This window comes from Ptychodera flava, chromosome 10 (assembly GCF_041260155.1).
Source record: "Ptychodera flava strain L36383 chromosome 10, AS_Pfla_20210202, whole genome shotgun sequence".
Classification (NCBI taxonomy): Eukaryota; Metazoa; Hemichordata; class Enteropneusta; family Ptychoderidae; genus Ptychodera; species Ptychodera flava.
This window is the reverse complement of record NC_091937.1, coordinates 43,486,360-43,508,879: the sequence shown is the minus strand read 5'-3', so window position 1 is coordinate 43,508,879 and position 22,520 is coordinate 43,486,360. Positions and strand designations below refer to the sequence as shown.

Here is a 22,520-nt window from a genome sequence, read left to right as displayed (position 1 = left end):
CCGGACCCCACAAGAACTGTGAAATACTTCGTCTTGTCCTTAATTTGAACGATGTTAACATGAAGACTTGCACTGCACTGATTTGCTCAGACAAACGCACGTATATTATCTTCATTTGCTACTGTTTCCTTTCAATTTATAGCACAGCAAATTAAATCGGCTAACAAGCAATTTTGTTTGATCATCAAAGAAGCCGTAGCATTTGCTCCAAATTTCAATGTAGGAAAAGGTAAACTATCCTATTCCATAATCAAGAATAAAAGTAGAACAATAACAGTATGTGAAAATCTGGATATTTAAGGGGATTCAAATTTCGATATCAATAAGAGCAAGACGCTTAAAATTTCACTTACTCTAAACACGATTGGAACTAATTTGGGATAACTTGATGGTGTCGATTTCATCTTCAAAACCAGATATGAACTGAATATGCTCACATGTTTTACATCAGGTTCATTAATAGTAGTATGCTTCACAGAACAAAAAGATATATGTTATCACTAAATGAAGCAGGTTTTTTCAACATCGCACAGTACTCTCAGATTTTAATCACTAATTACAAAACTTTATTTAATATGCAAATGAGCTGTTAATTAACTTGACACTGCTCAATGTTCATGGGACAATTAGATATCCATCAGATCAACATTTGTAGGACGTTTTATTTAATTTAATGCAGTAATTTTAGAGTAATGTCACTAATTACAAAGTTCATTAAATATGCAAATGAACCCTTAATTAACTTTACACTGCTAAATGCTTTAAGACACAGTTAGATATCTGTCAGATCAGTATATGCTGCAGTTTTCATCACATTTGATGCAGTTATTTCGGAGTTATATGACTACTTATAAAACTTCATGAAATATGCAAATAAGCTAATTATTAACTTGCTACCGTTCAATGCTTCTCAGTACAATTGGATATTTATCAGATCAACATCTGTAGCAAGTTTCATCAAATTTAAGGCTGTAATTTTGGAGTAATATCACTAATTACAAAGTCCATTAAATATGCAAATAAACCCGTCATTAACTTCACACAAGTAAATGCTCTACACCACAATTAGATATCTGGCGGATCAGTATCTGCAGCAGATTTCATAACATTTGGTGCCGTTATTTTGGAGTTATATCACTAATTAGAAAACTTCATAAAATATGCAAATGACCTATTTGTCAACTTGACACTGCCAAATGCTTCTCAGTACAATTAGATATTTATCAAAACAATATCTGTACCCAATATCAAAGACTTGGGTGCCGTAATTTCAGAGTTATATATCTAATCACAAAGTTCATTAAATATGCAAATGGACCCTTAATTAATTTCACACTACTGAATGCTTAACACTACAGTTAGATATCAGTCGGATCAGTATCTGCAGCAGATTTCATCACATTTGGTGAAGTTATATCGAAGTTATACGACTAATTACAAAACTTCATAAAATATGCAAATGACCTATTTATTAACTTGACACTGTCCAATGCTTCTAAGTATAATTAGATATATATCAGATCAATATTTGTTGCAAATATCATCGTTTGGTGCAGGAATTTCAGAGTTACCTCACTAATAACAAAAGTTCATTAAATATGCAAATGAAGAAGGCAATTGCCATGACACTCACAGTATCATCATAATGTTCTTAGATTGTCATCTGTGAAAAGTTTCATGAAATTTTGTGCAGTATTTCTTGATATATGTCTACACTGTCATTACCGTCTCCATAGGGAAACCATTGTACGGAAAAAAACAATATTGCATGACTTCATTAATATGCAAGCCACACTAACCAAAATCTAATCAGTTCTTGCAAGTAGCATATGGTAACTGTGTACCAAATCTGACTTGAATCCGTTCAGGCGTTTTTGAGTTAACGTGTAAACAGACAGACACACACACACACACACACACACACACACACTAACACACACACACACTCACACGGACAGACTGACAGACATCGCTATGACAATAGCCTACGTGTTTACACACGTGAGCTAATAATGTAACCTCATCTGCTTTTCTTTTTATATGACACACGTGTTTTTAGGAGTAATTTGCGATATTGGAACATTCAGCTATATTGCACCTAACATTTTTGAGAAATTTGCAAAATATGAAAATCCAATTATCCCAAATTAGTTCCAATCGTGTTTCTACAAGTTTCAGAATGAGTTTACATAAGCGTGCATCAAAACAACATTGTTCTGTAAAAACTTGAAAGTCCAAATTTCTATCACGGAGGCGCATTCCATCTGTCCTATGGAAGTGACTTTTGCATAGAAAAGAGTCACGGAGACGAAGGACAACCCGGTAGCCCCATGAGAGTAACTTTTACATAGCTTTTATTATAGACTTTATTATCTTCAGTGAGGATAGGATGTGACGATGATTTTAAACCTCGCATCAATACATGAAATAGTTTTCTTGACAACGTATTGAACGCAAAGTAGGGTAAAGGCTGCCTTTTCAAGGATAAGTAATCCATTACTGATTTCGTAATCATTTCAGTAAATCCATTTTTAAAAGCAGTTTCCATCAGCGCTGAGTATTCTATTCCCATTTACTTATAGAGACTCGAAGTAGGTTAAATATACAAAGTCCTTATTTGATTCATATACTTCAATTTTCGAAGAAATACCTTCTTTCATCATGTTTAAGACATGTTTTAGACTTTGAAGGTTGCGCTTGCAACACGGCATAGCGTGTGAATGGACAGAAGAGCTCAAATACATAACCTGTCCCAGAAAATGGGAATTATAGTAAGTGTGTTTACCTGACCAAACAAACTGTATGTGTAAAGGACATGCCAGATTGATCCAAATATCAAACAAATATCTAATGAACTCCACAGTATTCTCGTATGTATGTATGTATGTATGTATGTATGTATGTATGTATGTATGTATGTATATATATATATATATATATATATATATATATATATATATATATATATATATATATATATATATATATATATATATTATATATATATACATGTCCTCGTGGGAAATTACAGTGTTCGATGCTGAGAGCAGAGCATTATAAATAACAACACAAATTACATTAAGTACAAAGTAATAATTATCTGTGTAAGTTTCATGCATTCTGCAATCTTCTGACAAACAGTCAGAAATAAAGAGATCCTTAACCCTACACTCTCATTTATATAGTTAGGATGTGTTTGTAGGCGGTGTTAAAATTTGACAAGCAATATTTGTTTTGATGGCGACATTTGGAAACCAAAACCCAGGGCACACAGTCCATCTAGCCGACAATGAGATGCTAAGTGCGTAGTGTAACAGTTTAAGGTCTCCTTGACTAAATTTCAGCTGGTTGCTCACTTTCTACTATTTATATAGTATTTTATACAAAGGCACAGACTTATCCTACTTGCAACTTAAAACTGATAGTGATTTTTTAGCCATTTACTATTTTTCATAGTATTTGATAGCCGGTATTAGACAGTTTGTGTTCGTGTCAGCTATAGACGAACTGCCACACTCAGAGCGTTTATTTAACAGCGTACATTCGTCAGAATTGATAATGTGTAGCTTTTCTGTTAAAATAACTTGATGTCTTGTCAATAATTGACCATGACACATCAAAGACCTGGTCTTTGTTCTTAAGAGACCAAATGAACTTTGACGGTTCATTGTGGTTCATACTTTTTGTCACAGAACGATTGCATGTGATTAGCGAAGCGCGTCTTATAGGTGTTATCACTGAGGCCGATGTAAAGGTCCTTACTTCCTTCGTCTACCGTTGATACCTCGGCTGTACCTGTAAACGACACCTCTGACTTGAAAGTAACCTTTAGCTCTGATTTGTATTGAATTCTAGTACGGACAATGCAGTATTTCCGTTCACTTTTGAATGTATCCGAGTAACTTCTATTCATAAGCGTGTGGGTAGTGTAAACGAGATGCCATTGCGCTATTCTGTCTGTCTCAAACATAGTAGTATTATCACAACTTGACTAATCTGATTGATAATTTGGGCTTAGCGCCTAACACTGTGAAGCCGAAAGGTTTTTATGAGCATGTTTCGCCTAATTTGGATTTTCTTTGTTATGTTAAGAGAAGAAAACATGGCGCTGTAGAAGTACACATGAGGTGTGTCCGATGCATAGTAGACAGGTTAATATTGACCTGTTGTGGAGGCTGCTGTCAAACTTTATCTTTAACCTTTGATATGAGGTAATCTTTTAACCGCAATGATAAGAATGACAAAAACATCCATTGGTATATATGCTACTTTTCTGTGGCAACGGCTTCAGTCCAAGCAACATAGCCGTTGTAACACTTATAATGGTACGTGTGACCGTTCTTGTCCTTGTAGTACCGCTGTTAACTGCCTTTCAAGGTAAGTACGCAAATTGTTTATTCGTGTCTTAATATCGATGATGTGCAGAATCAACTCTTGGAATCGATTGCGTTAATGGTCCAATTCAAAGTGTTTAAAAATGTGGTAAGAGTTTGACAAACGATGTGACATTAAACTGGCAGTGGTGGGATTTTCATAGACCAAACAGCCTTGTTGAAGATACGATCACAATCTCGGTATTCGAAATGGTGAATCTCTTATCAAATTCTTAATAACTACTTAGCTATAAGCTATTTAAAGTATGCAATTTGTTAGGGTAAAGTGTCCTTTTATTTTCTACGTATTTATATCCGTATGAAGTTTGAACTTGGCCTTTCCCATCTGTATTATCATAGGCACCTTGGGGTTCTTTGACGGTCTGAGCAGTCAACCAGAAGGAGCGTTCAACAGCCTTCCGATCCTCAGGGCGACGCTTTTAAGACAACTCACAAGTAACCTCAGAGTTGCGACAGGTGTACCGGGTCCAGTAATCCGAGCCCTGGGGTCAGCGAGAGTTCCTCTGCCAGTGATGCGTGCAATGTTATCACGACATTATGAGCAGGTAAAGCAAGGGCACTGGTTAAAAACGGACTTTAATGGGTTCAAAATTTTATACCTTTCTTAAACTATTGACTGTGCATTATTCAGTATTCAAGTGCATTGACGACATTTAGCCGAATATTTCCGTCAGTTCAGCAGGTGGGCGTGATAGTCACACAAATGGAAATAGTTGAATGAAACAGTGAAGGCACTTGGCGAACCAACGCATGTGCATAAGATTTATGACAACGCAGAAAATGTTTACATATATTCCTCGGGCAGAAACATAAGTAAGTATTTCCGACGATTGCATTAAATGCCAATATACCAGCTTTTGAAATATCGTGAACAAATATCCTTCCACGTTCTTTTGACCAGCAAGACGATGACACGCTGCGTAATCTGGTACTGTTTCGTTTACTTGGGGCACAGCTGGGGAAGAAAATCATAGAGGGAGCACTCGCCATGGAGGAAGACTCAAGAGTTTACAATATCGGGACATATTTCAACCGTGATTGTGCTCTCGAGTACGAGTAAGTTGGGAAGTATTGATTGGGTTTCATACCATAGCTATCGTGTTATACCCTGTTCAATGGTGAAAGAATCAGAGAATTTCAATCAATCTGGTTCAATCAAGTGACAAGAATGGGTTGCCATACCCTTAACATTGACGATCTTCAGCAATGATATGGCAAAAAGAATACAAATAATCTAATCGAGGAATTAGGCATTTGTAGGAGGTATGTCGTCATCATGTTGGTGATGGTGGGTAGAAGATAATTTTGAGACTTTTAAAACGTGAATGTTCTTTGAAATTATTGTACTTGTAAACCAGGAAAAATTCACGCAGAACCACCCCTGGGGCAATTACTGCATAAGTTTCTTTAACAAAAGCATTATGGAATCGCTTGTAAGTTATAGTTTCATAGTCTGAGATCACAAGGATGTACTCGATTCATTTATGTGCAAAGTTACTACATTTGTTCCCACACTCCTGAATCACACAACAGATAGTACGCCCAAAATGACAATTTCGCTATGTCTTTCAATTTTATCAAAGATAACAATCTTCTTACCTACGTCAATGGAATTTTATGCAAGCAGTAAAATAAAGAAAAAAAATAGAAAACAAAATCATACTCGCCATAAACAATAATTTTCTAGGTATAAGTATCGGGTCAAAATCTATCCTCCTTTCATACTTCGTGAAAGCTGTTTTCTCGCTCTCGCCCTCATAGTCCACAACATGATAGTTATAAGATATTTGTCCGTCATTTCAATATGTGTATATCGTCAATATATTCACTCAGCGCAAGGAATATTGTACCAATTCTAATCTGTATTAATCTGAAGCTCAAAGAGTCTAGTTATGTTTATAACATCCTCGCTGCTTTGGCAGAGATTCACTTTTACTGTGCGTGACATCCAAGGCAAAGAAAACACTGTAAAAGCTAACGCATACATTTCATTAACATAAAATTTGCCAGAATCATTTCATCTAAGTATGAACGTGATGAACTAGTCTCATTTTGAAAGTTATGTTGTTCACACTAATTTCTTCACAGAGGGGAAAATGCCGCAATGGTCGGATTTTTGCCAGATTTACTGCACGCAGGTAATTGAAAATGCTACGTTGACAAATATCAGCTGATTGAGTTTATAGTTTCGCCATATATATATTTTACAATTGTACGCATTTTTGTCGCCTCTTCAGTAAGTTGGCTTAAATCTTTAAATTAGTCTACGTTACTACGTGACCAGACTACCATTTCAGTATCGAACGAGTTTTCGTCAGAAGAACAGTAAACTCTTCACTTTTCACTCAAGGGAGCCTTGGAATCTTCATCGAAAGAGATTGTTTTGCTGTCCTTTGGATCTCTGTTGGCCTTTCAGTGAAGCGTGTCTTGACAGAACCAGGCTGAATAATGACCACTACTTAACTATATAATTTTAGGAAGTTTAGATTAAACAAACAAGCCGTTACTTGAAAATGCTTTGTGATTTGTTTGCTTCATATGCTACTTTATTGATCACCTCATACTGAGAGAGTGATTGCCAAAGTAGCATTTCGCCCTTGCTTACTTTTGCATGAACTGATGGTATCATTTGTATCGTTTCTGGCATCAGTACCGTGAAGATTTACCTCGCTCGGCCACTGCGCAGGTTAAATGTTGGCTCTTTAAGTTTATATAGCAGTATTTTCTTTCTTTGAATAGAGAACTTGTTGAAATTATTAAGGATAAGGGCACTTTTGTTCCGCTTTCATTATTTCTGGATTGACTTCTATTTCAGTTTGTGAAGAAGCTGGGAAGAAATGCACATATCAATATGTTACTCACGGCCAATGTTTATCACACAAACGTGGGGAGCTTCCGAGGGCAGGAGACGGTATGGCTTTCATGTTGAAATAACAGGCACAGCCACCCGTTTGCCCGTATAGCTGATGACGGCGATAATGACGGTGATGATATTACTGTTGTTGTTGGTGTTGATGATGATGATGATGATGATGATGATGATGATGATGATGATGACGACGACGATGATAATGATGACAATTATGGTGGTGGTAGGGTGGCTTGGTGATGATGATAATGCTGATGACGATGATGGTGGTAGTGGTGGTGGTGGTGGTGGTGGTGGTGTTTGAAGATCCTGTTCAATAGTGATGTGTACTCATTAACATTCTATTGAAAAATTTATCAAATATGTGAATGGTTCTTTCCTGCAGCGAACTGATGTGAAAACATGGCTGTTTTGTTGACAGGACTTCTAGCGAGGAGTTTTGACGTCTGTTTCTCCTGGTTCAAAACTCCTGAACGTCAACTGTCTGTGTCATATACAGACCCCTTCTGGGTCTTTGATAATTCAGCTTACCTCTACGTAAGAAGAGGTAACCCAGGCAACTTTGATCCTGAAAAAATAGAGGACAAGACAATAGGTAATGCCATATATCAATGTCTGTCTATTTTTATGTCTCTCTGTCTATCTATGTGTCTGTCTGTCTGTATGTGTCTCTGTCCTTCCGTCGATATGTATGTATGTATGTATGTATGTATGTATGTATGTATGTATGTATGTATGTATGTATGTATGTATGTATGTATGTATGTATGTATGTATGTATGTATGTATGTATGTATGTATGTATGTATGTATGTATGTCTGTTCCTGATCGTGTTAGTTTTTCAACATTCGTCATGCTCAATTCAAGTTTTCTTTTGTATTGCAGCGTAAAAATATTCAAGTTTGTTATAATTCTGTATTTGATGTATGTATGTATGTATGTATGTATGTATGTATGTATGTCTGTTCCTGATCGTGTTAGTTTTTCAACATTCGTCATGCTCAATTCAAGTTTTCTTTTGTATTGCAGCGTAAAAATATTCAAGTTTGTTATAATTCTGTATTTGATATAGAACAAAATCAGTAAAGAAACCAGTGTTGTCCTTCAACTCAGATTCTATCTCTTTTCTCTTTTCACGTCAGGTTTCTTTAATGGCATAGCAAGTGACTTTCCGTGTTTATTACGAGCAAATAATATCACGTTTTTTGACGCTGAACGTCTGGGCATCAAAGGTCATTATGTCGTACAAGATGAGATGTATACGCTCCTGAAGAATGGTCAGGTAATTATAATAACACAGTAACCTACGTCATGGGTATACTAAAGCAATAATTGAACTATCAAGAATACAGGGAAACTGGCAGTCAATGGCGTCATAATGATATTAGAAGTTCGAAAAATGTGTTACTACTTTCAGTACATCCGCAATTTGATCGTAAATTGTTTTAAGAAGAGAGGATGTGCATCTGTCGCTAGGTATTATGCGAACTGATTATTTTTTAATTTACGATGTGAGAACAATTGAATATCCCAGACATTTGTCCGTGTAATTGGTCTCTCGTCAAAGTCTATCGACGTTTCTTGATAGCTTTTAGATTTACCTATGAATAGGATGCAGTCTCTTGTTACGACGGTGGAGTCACTCATTTGTTTCAACCCATCCCGTTGGCTAACTAACTGAGGCCCTCAAAGGCCAGTTGTGGGAGAGGTGGCTTCTTCATGCCTTCATTTATTTTCAGATCGATGCCGTGTTTATGCTGTCAATATCATTTAGCCACTTACCGTTCTCTCGTGAATTCGACCAGCTTGAGAAACCTTTTAAGTGCACCAAGGGCGGCGAACTTCACGGAATATCCCGGAAGGACAACCCCGTACCGTGGTTCAATGATGCATTGCGCAAGATGAAAGAAGACGGACGGTACTATGGCTTGTGTCGTGATGCAGAGATAAAACACGGTGAGCCACGACATAAACTGTACACACTGTCGGATGCAAATGAAATTTTACAAAACGAAACTATGGTTGCTCACACAACATACTTTGTTACGCGTCAATATGTCCATTTTTAGTATTTCCACAACTCCCTGCAATAATCTCGTCTACTAGACTTGGCACTTCTCTAATATCCCTTCGGTCATTTCAATCACACAATCAATCAATTGACGTGAATCCGATTGTGTTCATATTGCAGGTCACAAGGGGAGTATCGACTGCGTGTAGTTCCTGAGAGGCTTTTAACAAGATTGGTCAGACCGGAAGATTCGTATCGTAGATTATTGCGTCACTTCGTTTACGTGACTTTAATATCGCTGTGAATTCAGGAATCAATTCAACATAAGTCGTTGGTTTGCTTTTGTCATTTTGAGTTTTGTAGTGTTGCAGTTTTTTTCGCACTTTGACAATCTAAGAATATCTTCCTTTTTGAATTTCATTTGTAACGTATGAACATTCGATATCGATAAACATATAGATAGTTTAACCTTTTGCTCCTCATTTTAAATATATTTCACTACACTTTAAACTTTATAATCTTGGGCTGTTTTATTTCATTCTGGCATATTGTTAATAATTAAAGCTGCTGTTGGTATCAGATGACACTCTCTTGCCTCCATCTTTAGGCGCATCTGAGTCATCTTTAGGCGCATCTGAGTTATCGGCTTTATCTCCAAGCAAATTGGCTGCCACAATAAAACTAGAACGGCTAACGGTGCATATACAGTAAGTTCAAATGAGAGGTAATGCAGGACCAGCTACTGAAGATTTTCGCTTTACATTTTTAAAAACGTTAATGTAAAACCCAAAGTCGTTAATCCCAGGAACTGCATATGACGACGGCTCTATTCAAGCCTGAATTCTGGTACGCATGATGTGTCTTTTTTCCGAAAATCACAGATAAATAGATCTGTGCCAGTTAAACTAGACTAGACATTGATAAGCATTGCGAACAATAGAATGGGTGCCCAGGGTCCAATTGAAGTCGGTACAATAAAGGCGAGTAACAGTAATGAATGGCATAGTGACAAACACGAAGACTAGAAGTAGGTTAAATATACAAATTCCTGATTTGACTCATATACTTCAATTTGCGAAGGTTATCCTTCTTTATCATGTTTTAGGCTGTGGAGGTTGTTACTCTCATATATATATATATCCGATTGAAAACTAGCCGTATTTTCTACCCTGGGTTGGTAACACTGCTGGTGGACAGAATTGTCCCCGAGGTTATCTTTCGCCCAGTTATAGCGATGAAATTCGTTTCTTCGCTTCGATAAAGTGTGTATGTGCGATGTATGATAGTGAGCATGCGTGCGTGAGTGCTTCACGAACTCTACAACGTGTTGAGCGGTCTCAGTCAGAAAAATGTAACAACTTAGCCGGCTATTGAACCACTCTTTTTTGGGAGTGGAGATTTAGCCGAGCGGTTCTGTCTATGGCCTCTCAGCTAGGCGACTGATGCCGTATGTTGTGGGTTCGAATCCGATTGAAAACTAGCCGTATATATATATATATATATATATATATATATATATATATATATATATATATATATATATATATATATATATATATATAAAATATATATATGAGTATACATATGTCCTCCTAGGAAATTACAATTCTCGATGCTAAGAGTACACTCTCATTGATATGGCTTAGATGTGTTTCTAGCTGGTATTAAAATTTGATAAACAATTATTTGTTTTGGTATAGCAACATTTTGAAACCAACTCAGAGCGTTTGGTTAACAGCGTACATTTGTCATAATTGATAATGTGTAACTTTTCTGATATACAAAGATAACATTGCTTGCATGTGTTGGAGTAACTTGATGGTTTGTCAGTTATTGACCATGATACATCAAAGACCTGGTCCTTGTTCATGAGAGACCAAAATTAACTTTGACAGTTCATTGTGGTTCTAATACTTCTTGTCACTTAATGATTGCATGTCATTAGCGAAGTGCGTCTTGAAGGTGTTATGAGTGAGGCCGAGTTAACCTCCTTGCTGACTCCCGTTGATACTTTGGCCTTGTAAACGAACCCTTCGGCTCGACAGTAACCTCCGCCTAATACTGTAAAACCGAAATGTCTTTGTAAGCATGTTTCGCCTTATTTGGATTTTCTTTGTTTTGTTAAGAGAAGAGAACGTGGCGCTGTAAAAATACACGTAAATTGTGTCAGATGCATAGCAGACAGGCTAATGTTGACCTGTCGTGGGGGCCGCCGTCAAACTTTATCTTTAACCTTTGATATGAGGTAATCTTTCAACCGCAATGATAAGGATGACAAACACATCAATTGGTATATATGATACTTTTCTGTGGCAACGGCTTCAGTCCATACAATAAAGCCGTTGTAACACTGACAATGGTACGTGTGACCGTTCTTGTCCTTGTAGTACCGCTGTTGGTAACTGCCTTTCAAGGTAAGTACGCAAAAAGTGTTTATTCATGTCTTAATACCGATGATGTGCAGAATCAACTCTTGGAATCGATTACGTTTTGGTCCAATTCAAAATGTTTAAAAATGTGGTAAGAGTTTGACAAACGATGTGACATTAAACTGGCAGTGGTGGGATTTTCATAGACCAAACAGCCTTGTTGAAGGTACGATCACAATCGGTCTTCGAAATGGTGAATTTCTTATCAAATTCTAAATAACTATTTAGCTATAATCTATTTAAAGTATACAATTTGTAAGGTAAAAGTGTCCTTTTATTTTCTACGTATTTATCTCCGTATGAAGTTTAAACTTGGCCTTTCCAATCTGTATTATCATAGGCGCCTTGGGGTTCTTTGACGGTCTGAGCAGTCAACCAGATGGAGCGTTCAACAGCCTTCCGATCCTCAGGGCGACGCTTTTAAGACAACTCACAAGTAACTTCAGAGTTGCGACAGGTGTACCGGGTCCAGTAATCCGAGCCTTAGGGTCAGCGAGAGTTCATCTGCCAGTTATGCGTGCAATGTTATCACGATATAGTGAGCAGGTAAAGAAGAGGCACTAATTAAAATAGGGTTCAAAATTTCAAACCTTTCTTAAATTACTGACTATGTATTATTTAGTTTTCAAGTGCATCGGCAGCATTCGGCCGAATGTTTCTGGCTAATGTGCAGTATCTCGGAAGCTGTTATCCAATTGGTTGGCTGAATCTTACCGTTATCATTGAATTTTACACAGCAGACTCCCTAAGTTGCTGCGAAGAGTAACAATCGACCAATCAGATATAATCTTCCGAGCCAGCTGCACATCAGCAGATATATTTCCATCAGTTCAGCAGGCGGGCGCGATTGTCATGCAAATAGAAATAGTTGAATGGTACAGTGGATGCACCTCAGGCTGGCAAACGCATGCGCATAGAGTGTGTGACGACGTATTCCTCATAAGACAACGTATTAAGAACGTGTTCATCAGTCGTTCTTCACTCCGTTCTTTTTAGCAGCAAAACGATGACACGCTGCGTAATCTGCTACTGTTTCGTTTACTTGGAGAACAGCTGGGGAAGAAAATCATAGAGGGAGCCGTCGCCATGAAGGAAGACTTCAGAGTTTACAAGTTCGGGGCATTTTCCGACTGTGATTGTGCTCGTGAGTACTTGTAAGTTAAGAAGTGTTGATTGAGTTTCATACCCAAATTATCGTGCCATGCCCTGTTCATGGAATTTCAGAGAATTTCAATCACTCTGATTCAAACCAAGTGATAAGAATGGGCTGTCATACCCTTAGCATTAACGATCTTCAGCAAGGATGTGGCAACAGAGTAAAAATAACATCATCGGACGTATTGGGCATTTATAGGAGGTTTGTCATGTTGGTGTTCTTTGGTTGCAGGTAATTTTGAGACTTTTAAAAACGTGAATGCTGTTTGGCATAATTGTACTTGTAAACCAGGTAGAAGTCACGCAAAACGACCCTTGAAGCATTTACCGCAAAAGTTTACTTAAGGTAGTATGCGCCTCGAAAATGAAAGATTTAAACCTTTGCTCAAATTTTCCTCAATGAAACATTCGACCATGCATTCTCTTACTAAACCAAGAATAAAAGTCAGGGGTCACCCTCCAAAATGTGGTACTAGAGAGACAAATTACCGATGATTTCCCGATATTTAAATTCAAAATGGACGCCATGCCTGTGTTAACTCTATGGGGAAAGTAAAATTTTCGATTTTGAAAAACCTAAGACGGGGAATTTTTTTTACACCCAGAGCTTAAAATGAGCCTGCAAAGGTGGTAGATCAGAGGTTTGATAAAATTTGAAAGCCAAAGTATCTGCCCTGACTCCAAGGCGAGTTCTACCTTAACAAAAGCATAGGGGAATCACATCTAATTCATAGTTTAATAGTCTGAGACCACAAGGATGTACTCGATTCAGTTATATGCAAAGTTTTTACATTTGTTTTGTGAAAGCCGTTCTTTCACTCAAGCCAACAATTAAACGTGTATAGTCCATGAGCTGATGCTAACAAGGTATTTGTCCATCCTATCAATATACGTATATCTTCAATATATTCTCTTCTGGCAAGGAAGATTGTACTTTTTCTAATCTGTATTATTCTGAAGCTCAATGAGTCTAGATATGTTTACATCCTCTTGACTATTGCAGAATTTCACTTCGACTGTGCGCGACAGAAAGTATCCAAGGCAAAAAAAATAAAATAAGAGCTTACGCATAAATTTCATTGACATATATAACACGATTGGAACTAATGCAGGATAATTGGATGGTGAAATAATGTCGATTGAATCTACAAACGTAATCTCGTCTGCTTTTCTTTGTACATTGCACACTTGTTTTTATGAGTAATTTGTAATATTGCAACATTCAGCTATAGGGCACCCAACACTTTTGAGAAATTTGAAAAATTTGAAAATTAGTTCCAATCGTGTTACATTTGCCAGAATCCTTTCATCTAAGTATGAGCGTGATGAACTAGTCTCACTTTTAAAGTTATATTGTTCGAATTTATAATTTCTTCACAGAGGGGAGAATGGTGCAATGGTCGGATTTTTGCCAGATTTACTTCACGCAGGTAATAGAAAATGCTACGTCGACAAATATCAGCTGATTGAGTTTATAGTTTCGCCATATACATTTCTTAGAATTTTACGCATTTTTGTCGCTATTTCAGTAAGTTGGCGTTAATCTTTTTAATCAGTCTACGTTATACGCGACCAGACTACTCTTTCTATCAAACGAGTTTTCATTGGAAGAAAAGTTGACCTCTTCACTTTTCACTCAAGGGAGCCTTGGAATCGAAAGACATTTTGGCGTTATACTTTTGATCTTTGTTGATCTTTTAGTGAAGCGTGTTTCGACAGAACCAGGCTGAATAACGACCAGACACTACTGAACTATATAATTTCAGTCAATTTAGACAAAAGAAAGGAACAAACCGTGTCTTGAAAATACTTTGCAATTTTTTCACTTGATATTTATGCTTCACTCATACTCAAATAGTCATTGACAAAGGAGCATTTCTACCATGTTTTGCATGAATTTATCGTACTTTTATCGTTTCTGGCATCAGAAACGTAAAGATTTCCCTCGTTCGGCCACTGTGTAGGCTAAATGTTGGCTCTTTAAGTTCAGATCGTAGTGTTTTTGTCTTTGAGTGGAAAACTTGTTGAAATTGTATCCAAAAATAAGGGCACGGTTGTCCCGCTTCAACTTTTTCTAGATTTACTTCTATTTCAGTCTGTGAAGAAGCTGGGAAGAAATGCACGTACTAATATGCTCCTCACAGCGAATGTTTATCAAACAAACGCGGGGAGCTGACACGGGCAGGAGTCGGTATGGCTTTCATATTGAAATAACAGGCACAGCCACCCGTTTGCCCGTATAACTGATGACGGCGATAATGATGATGATGTTATTGTTGTTACTATTGTTCTTGTTGTTGATGATGATGATGATGATGGTGGTGATGATAATGATGATGATAATGATGTTGATGATGATGGTGATGGACGATCATGTTCAATAGTGATGTATACTCATTAACATTCCATGAAAAATATATCCAATATGTGAACGGTTATTCCCTGCACCTTTAACACGTGAACTAATGTGAACATATGGCTCTATTTGTTGACAGGACTTCTAGGGAGGGGTTATGACGTCTGTTTATCCTGGTTCAAAACTCCTGAACGGCAACTGTCTGTGTCATATACAGACCCCTTCTGGATCTTTGATAATACTGCTTACTTCTACGTAAGAAGGGGTAACCCAGGCAACTTCGATCCTGAAAAAATAGAAGACAAGACAATAGGTGATGCCATATATCAATGTCTTTCTGTCTTTCTGTTTGTCTGTTTATGTGGCTGTCTTTGCGTCTGTCCTTCTTTCCGCCCATATGTATGTATGTATGTATGTATGTATGTATGTATGTATGTATGTATGTATGTATGTATGTATGTATGTATGTATGTATGTATGCTGGTAGGTATAGGTAGGTAGGTAGGTAGGTAGGTAGGTAGGTAGGTAGGTAGGTAGGTAGGTAGGTAGGTAGGTAGGTAGGTAGGTAGGTAGGTATCTATCTATCTATCTATCTATCTATCTATCTATATCTATCTATCTATATATATATATATATATATATATATATATATATATATATATATATATATATATATATATTATATATATATATATATATAAGTATACAGATGTTCTTGTGGGAAATTACAGTGCTGGATGCTAAGAAAAAGCGTTATAGATAATAACACAAATCACTTCAAGTACAAAGTAATGAAATCTGTTACTTAAGTTTCGTGCATCCAACAATCTTCAGACAGATATAAAAGGGTTCCTAGCAACACTCTCATTTATATGTTTTTGACATAACATTTTATTTGTACTGTACACCATCAATTTTTATGTTTTGTACATACCATTCTATTTGTACACGATCTACAAATAGAATGGTGTGTCCCAAACATATAAATGAGAGTGCTGTAAGGAATCCTTTCAATTCTCAAACTCAAGTAACATATTTTATGACTTTGTACTTTAAATAATTTGTGTTTATATATATATATATCAAATAATTTGTATTTATATATATATATATATATATATATATATATATATATATATATATATATATATATATATATATATATATATATATATATATATATATATATATATATATATATATATATATGTTTGTATGTATGTGTGTGTGTGTGTGTTGCTAATTACTAACTAGTAAGAAACCAGATTTTTTACTTTTGCTCTGATTCTTTCCCTTGTGAACTTTCATGTCAGGTTTCGTTGATGGCGTAGCAAGTGACTTTCCGTGTTTATTAAAAGCAAATAATATGACGGCTGTTGACGCTGAACGTCTTGGTATCAAAGAGCATTATGTCTTAGAAGATGAGATGTATACACTCTTGAGGAATGGTCAGGTAATGATAATAAGACAGTAGCCTACGTCATATCTATACCAAAATACCAACAACAGTACCAACAAAACAGGGAAACTGATAGTCATGGCATCATAATAATGTTAGTAATTCGAAAAAATAAGAATAATTTCGCTACACCCCTGTGCACCTGCCGCTATGTATTATGGAAAGTGATTTTATTTTAATCAGTGACGTGAGAGCCATTGACTCTTCCAGCCATTTGTGCAGTGTGATTGGTCTCTCGTCAAAGCCTATCGCAGTTTCTTGATAGCTTTTCTTGATAACCATGCCTTATTTATTTTCAGCTCGATGCCGCGTTTGTGCTGCCAGTATCATTTGGCGACGTACCGTTTTCTCATGAATTCGACCGGCTTGGGAAACCCTCTAAGTGCAGCAAGGGTGGTGAACTTCACGGAATAACCCGGAAGGACAACCCCGTACCGTGGTTCAATGATGCATTGCGCAAGATGAAAGAAGACGGACGGTACCATGGCTTGTGTCGTGATGCAGAGAAAAAACACGGTGAGCCACGACGTCAACTGCAGTGTACATACTTTCGGATGCGAGTTTAATATTAGAAAATGAAACCATGATTTCTCACGTTACATATCTTTTTACACGCCAATATGTCCATTTTTAGTATTTCTACAACTCCCTGCAATGATCTCGTCTACTAGACTTGCCACTTTCAGCTTTTCTAATATACCTTCTGTCATTTCAATCACACCATCAATCAAATGACGTGGTTCCTATTCTGTCATATTGCAGGTCACAAGGGGAGTATCGACTGCGTGTAGTTACTGAGAGGCTTTAACAAAATTGGTCGGACCGGGGAGTATTTGTATCGTACAAATACGTCACTTCGTTTACGTAGCTTTAGTATCGCTGTAAATTCAAGGACCGATTCAAACTATCTTTAAAACCCCAATAGCTGCGAATTTTATGTATTATTTTCACGATTTTATTCAAACCGAAGTATGTTCGTGTAAATGTGCTACCTGAAGAACTATAGAAGTATCACTGCTCGCTGATTTGGACCATGCCTGCGCGTTTTAACAGCTTAAATAATAAACAGCTACCGCACTCAAATGGCGCCTCCCCCCCGGAAAAGTACAAAATAATCATGGTACAGAAACTACTGTATACGAAAAATGCAGTATTTCCTGCACATGCACATCGTGATCGTGCACGACGCCATTTACTTGAATGCACTTCACAGGATGGCCAACATTTTGTTGTTCTAATACATTTTGCACTCTTTAATTGGTCTTATTCAAAGAAAGTTGTTGGAAAAATGAGGATATTTTGAGATCGGTTTAGTGCACATTCACAGCTATTCGGGCTTTTAATGATTGAAGTCGTTGATTTGCATGTGTCATTTTGAGTTTGATACTACTGCAGTTTTTGACCTTCTTTGACAATCTAAGAATACTTTTCCTCTTGAATTTCATGTGTAACGTATGGACATTCGACATTGCAAAAGTCATGTAGATTTACTAAACTTTTGCCGCTCATTTTAATATATTTCATAACACAATTATCTTTGTAATCTTTGGCTGTTTTATTTCATTGTATGTCAGTTAGTAATAATAAAAGCTGCCGTTGGTATCAGATGACATTCTTGCCTCTGTCTTTAGGCGCGTATTAGTTATCGGCTGTATCTCCGAGCAAATTGGCTACGTTTGCAGGGAGCGGAGGACGTTATTGGTGCTGAGAATATTCATCTAGGCACCCAAGCCTATTATCTCTCCGGCGAAGAGATATACAACCAGTACAAGTACACGGACATTACTTTTAAATTTTCCTTTGTCTTAGCTTTGAATTTCAAAATCGCTTCATTTAGCCACTTACCGTTCTCTCGTGAATTCGACCAGCTCAGGAAACCCTTTAAGTGCAGCAAGGGTGGTGAATTTCACGGAATATCCCGGAAGGACAACCTCTTACCGTGGTTCAATGATGCATTGCGCAAGATGGCATGCTCCATGGCATTTGACTTAATGGTATTGAAAATGTAAATGTCTTATTTGATACTTGGATCTCGATTTTTAATAGAGTTTGTGACTTGCATTGCCCAATTATTGAGCGACGTGTTAAACGTTTCAGGCAGCCGGAATGGCTGACTGCTGATATATTAAATGCTATGAAAGAGCGGGATGTAGCTCTAAAAAACGCCAGATCTTGTTCATCTATGACTCTATTGAATCATTTTAAACTTCTTCGTAACAGAGTTGTTCATCTTATTACAATGGCAAAAAAGCAGTATTTTAGAAATTCCATAGCAGGCAGTAGCAATAATGCCACGGCTATCTGGCGTGTTTACAACAATTTGATCAATGTAAATAACTTTAAGGATCCTACATTTATATCGAATGGGGTTTGCTTTGAAAACCACTCTGAGATTGCTGACGCTTTCAATAAGCATTTTATAGGTATCAGTCACTGTACTGATGATTCCAATGAACCTGTTAATCTGGAGTCATTACGTAATTTTGTAAATACGGTATTATGTGATGTTCCCTCTTTCAGTTTTCCTTTACTGAAGAATAATTTCGTTTGTAAATCTTTACAAGAAGCCAAATGCACGGGTATTGATAATGTTAACTGTAAGCTCTTAAGAATTGCTGCACCTGTAATTTCAGCTACTCTTACTTACCTTAAAGCTTTTCAATAAGAGCTTTGATCATGCTATTTTTCCAAGAGTCTTTAAATGTGCTAGAGTTGTTCCCATTTACAAAGGGTCTGGTAACATCAGTGATATGTCAAACTATCGTCCTATTTCAATTTTACCAGCTCTTTCGAAAATCATTGAAAGACATGTGTACAACACTTTATTTGAATATTTATCTATGTTTAATCTTCTTTTCGATACTCAGTCTGGTTTTAGAAAGAACTACTCATGCCAAACAGCTCTAATCCGTTTAACAGATGAAATTTTGTGTAATGTTGACAGTGGTTATTTGAATAGTGTACTCCTGCTTGATCTATCAAAGGCATTTGATCTAATAGATCATGACATTTTGCTTGCTAAACTACATGTTTATGGGCTATCTGATGGAGTGATTAACTGGTTTAGATGTTATCTCACAAATCGTCAACAGATTGTGGATTACATGGGTAGTAGATCGACCATTTGTCGTGTTACCACAGGTGTGCCGCAAGGGTCTATTTTAGGACCTTTACTTTTCATGATATTTATTAATGATGTGTCATTGTCTGTTGATTCCTCCACATGTATGCTGATGATCAGACACTACTTACGAAGGGAAAGTGTATTAGTGAAGTCAATGATGCTGTAAATTGTGATATTTTACCAATTTGTAATTGGATAACCAATAATCATATGCGTATAAACGCAAGGAAAACAAAGTGCATTCTGATAACTTCACCTTTTATGTTGGGTCATTTGAATAATTCCGATGTTTCATTGTCTATAGAGATAGCTGATACCAAAATCCCCAAAGTTATTTCAGGGGAGATTTTAGGTATATCTTTAGATGAAACCTTATCCTGGGATGTTCATATTGATAATTTATGCAAGAAATTGAGTATGCGCATTGGATTTTTACATAAACTTCGTACTTATATTCCTTTTGATCAGCGTATAGTACTATACTATGGTCTATTCCAGAGTATTCTTGATTATTGCTGTGTAGTTTGGGGAACACAACAGTTAACAATATTGATAAAGTATTTATACTTCAGAAAAGAGCTTTACGTACGCTTTTTGAACTTCCGTTTGATTTCCCTTCAGTGGATTTACTTTCATTACTTAATGTCATGTCTGTCAGACAAAGACTATTTTACTTCACCGCAATTGAAACATTTAAATGTTTGAAAGGGTATGGTCCACAGTATTTATCTGATTTGTTTACCGTTCAGAGTGATGTACATAGTCATCATACACGGTCTACTTCTCGCCAGGATTCTTATGTACCTAGATGCTTCTCAAAATATGGTCAACGTAGCTTTCAATACCGTGCTGCCAAACTGTGGAATGCTTTACCAATTCAAATCAAACAAACTACTGTTCTGTACACCTTTAAATGTGACTTGAAAGATTATGTGAAAATGAATGTTCCTCTGTAGATGTAATTATTGTAATTTTGCTTGAGCCCCGATGAAAATTACTGTACAAGTAACTTGGCCGTTAAATAAAAGTGTAAATAAATAAATAAATAAATAAAAGATGAAAGAAGACGGACGGTACTATGGCTTGTGTCGTGATGCAGAGATAAAACACGGTGAGCCACGACATAAACTGTACACACTGTCGGATGCAAATGAAATTTTACAAAACGAAACTATGGTTGCTCACAAAACATACTTTGTTACTCGTCAATATGTCCATTTTTAGTATTTCCACAACTCCCTGCAATAATCTCGTCTACTAGACTTGCCACTTCTCTAACATCCCTTCGGTCATTTAAATCACACAATCAATCAATTGACGTGAATCCGATTGTGTCATATTGCAGGTCACAAGGGGAGTATCGACTGCGTGTAGTTCCTGAGAGGCTTTAAACAAGATTGGTCAGACCGGAAGATTCGTATCGTACATTATTACTTCACTTCGTTTACGTGACTTTAATGTCGCTGTGAATTCAGGAATCAATTCCTCATAAGTCGTTGGTTTGCTTTTGTCATTTTGAGTTTGGTTGTGTCGCAGTTTTTGACTCACTGCCACAATCTAAGAATACCTTTTCTCTTGAATTTCATTTGTAACGTATGAACATTCGATATCGATAAACATGTAGATATTTTTAACTTTTGCTCGTCATTTTAAATATATTTCACTACACTTTAAACTTTATAATCTTGGGCTGTTTTACTTCATTCTGGCATATTGTTAATAATTAAAGCTGCTGTTGGTATCAGATGACACTCTCTTGCCTCCATCTTTAGGCGCATCTGAGTCATCTTTAGGCGCATCTGAGTTATCGGCTTTATCTCCAAGCAAATAGGCTGCCACAAAAAAACTAGAACGGCTAACGGTGCATATACAGTAAGTTCAAATGAGAGGTAATGCAGGACCAGCTACTGAAGATTTTCGCTTTACGTTTTTAAAAACGTTAATGTAAAACCAAAAGTCGTTAATCCCAGGAACTGCATATGACGACGGCTCTATTCAAGCCTGAATTCTGGTACACATGATGTGTCTTTTTTCCGAAAATCACAGATAAATAGATCTGTGCTAGTTGAACTAGACTAGACATTGATAAGCATTGCGAACTATATAATGGGTGTTCAGGGTCCCATTGAAGTCGGTACAATAAAGGCGAGTAACAGTAATGAATGGCATAGTGACAAACACATTTTTTAGTAACGCGTGCTTTTGGGTGACATAAAACGAGCCGGACCCCGCGTGAACCGTGAAATACTTCGTCTTGTCATTGATCTGAGCGATGTTAACATTAAGGACTGCACTGTACAGATTTGCTCAGACAAACGCACGTACATTTTTATTTGCTCCCATTTCCTTTCAATTTATGACACAGCAAATTACATCGGCTGACACAGCAACATCAAAGGAGTCGCAGCATTTGCTCGAAGTTTCATTTTAGGAAAAGTTTAACTACCCTATTCCATAAGCAAGAATAAAAGTAAAACAATAACAGTATGTGCAAATCTGGATATTTTAAGGAAATCAAATTTCGATATCAACAAAAGCAAGACGGTTAAAATTTGACTTTCTCCACATGTTTCAGTCTACAGAAGCATCACAACAGCATTATTGTGTAAAAACTTGAAAGTCTAAATATCTATCACGGAGGCGCATTCTATTCTGCCTCAGAGTTAATGGTATTAGCAAAGAGTCATGGTGACCAACGACAACCCGGTAGTCCCATATGGA

At 36.8% G+C, this 22,520-nt stretch overlaps 2 protein-coding genes across 4 annotated transcripts; both read left to right on the top strand.

Moving 5' to 3' along the window:
* The first annotated feature begins 4,301 nt into the window (after positions 1-4,301).
* LOC139142900 (uncharacterized) lies at positions 4,302-9,856 on the top strand. 3 transcript variants are annotated; one of them, XM_070713086.1, is made up of 9 exons: positions 4,302-4,377; positions 4,734-4,939; positions 5,296-5,450; positions 6,483-6,532; positions 7,210-7,305; positions 7,685-7,858; positions 8,407-8,546; positions 9,004-9,220; positions 9,456-9,856. In XM_070713086.1, exons 1-9 carry the CDS (start codon positions 4,323-4,325, stop codon positions 9,482-9,484), a joined length of 1,122 nt encoding a protein of 373 aa, XP_070569187.1. In that variant the 5' UTR covers positions 4,302-4,322; the 3' UTR covers positions 9,485-9,856. The 3 variants fall into 3 exon arrangements, with proteins under 3 accessions (XP_070569187.1, XP_070569188.1, XP_070569186.1); XM_070713087.1 differs by lacking the exon at positions 9,004-9,220; XM_070713085.1 differs by lacking the exon at positions 9,456-9,856 and having other exon boundaries at positions 9,004-9,444.
* Positions 9,857-11,596: 1,740 nt separating this feature from the next.
* LOC139142902 (uncharacterized) lies at positions 11,597-21,544 on the top strand. Its single transcript, XM_070713089.1, has 9 exons — positions 11,597-11,689; positions 12,045-12,250; positions 12,704-12,858; positions 14,240-14,289; positions 14,955-15,050; positions 15,355-15,528; positions 16,530-16,669; positions 16,975-17,191; positions 21,145-21,544. The coding sequence occupies exons 1-5, from the start codon at positions 11,632-11,634 to the stop codon at positions 14,987-14,989; spliced, it is 504 nt and encodes a 167-aa protein (XP_070569190.1). The 5' UTR covers positions 11,597-11,631; the 3' UTR covers positions 14,990-15,050; positions 15,355-15,528; positions 16,530-16,669; positions 16,975-17,191; positions 21,145-21,544.
* Positions 21,545-22,520: the final 976 nt, after the last annotated feature.

Bases quoted from the DNA above. Each gene is read 5' to 3' on its own strand.
- LOC139142900 (XM_070713085.1), top strand. From the start codon at position 4,323: ATGGTACGTGTGACCGTTCTTGTCCTTGTAGTACCGCTGTTAACTGCC. The intron at 4,940-5,295 runs GTAAAGCAAGGG...TCTTTTGACCAG, and splicing joins TATCACGACATTATGAGCAG to CAAGACGATGACACGCTGCG. The intron at 5,451-6,482 runs GTAAGTTGGGAA...ATTTCTTCACAG, and splicing joins GATTGTGCTCTCGAGTACGA to AGGGGAAAATGCCGCAATGG.
- LOC139142902 (XM_070713089.1), top strand. From the start codon at position 11,632: ATGGTACGTGTGACCGTTCTTGTCCTTGTAGTACCGCTGTTGGTAACT. The intron at 12,251-12,703 runs GTAAAGAAGAGG...TCTTTTTAGCAG, and splicing joins TATCACGATATAGTGAGCAG to CAAAACGATGACACGCTGCG. The intron at 14,290-14,954 runs GTAATAGAAAAT...CTTCTATTTCAG, and splicing joins GCCAGATTTACTTCACGCAG to TCTGTGAAGAAGCTGGGAAG.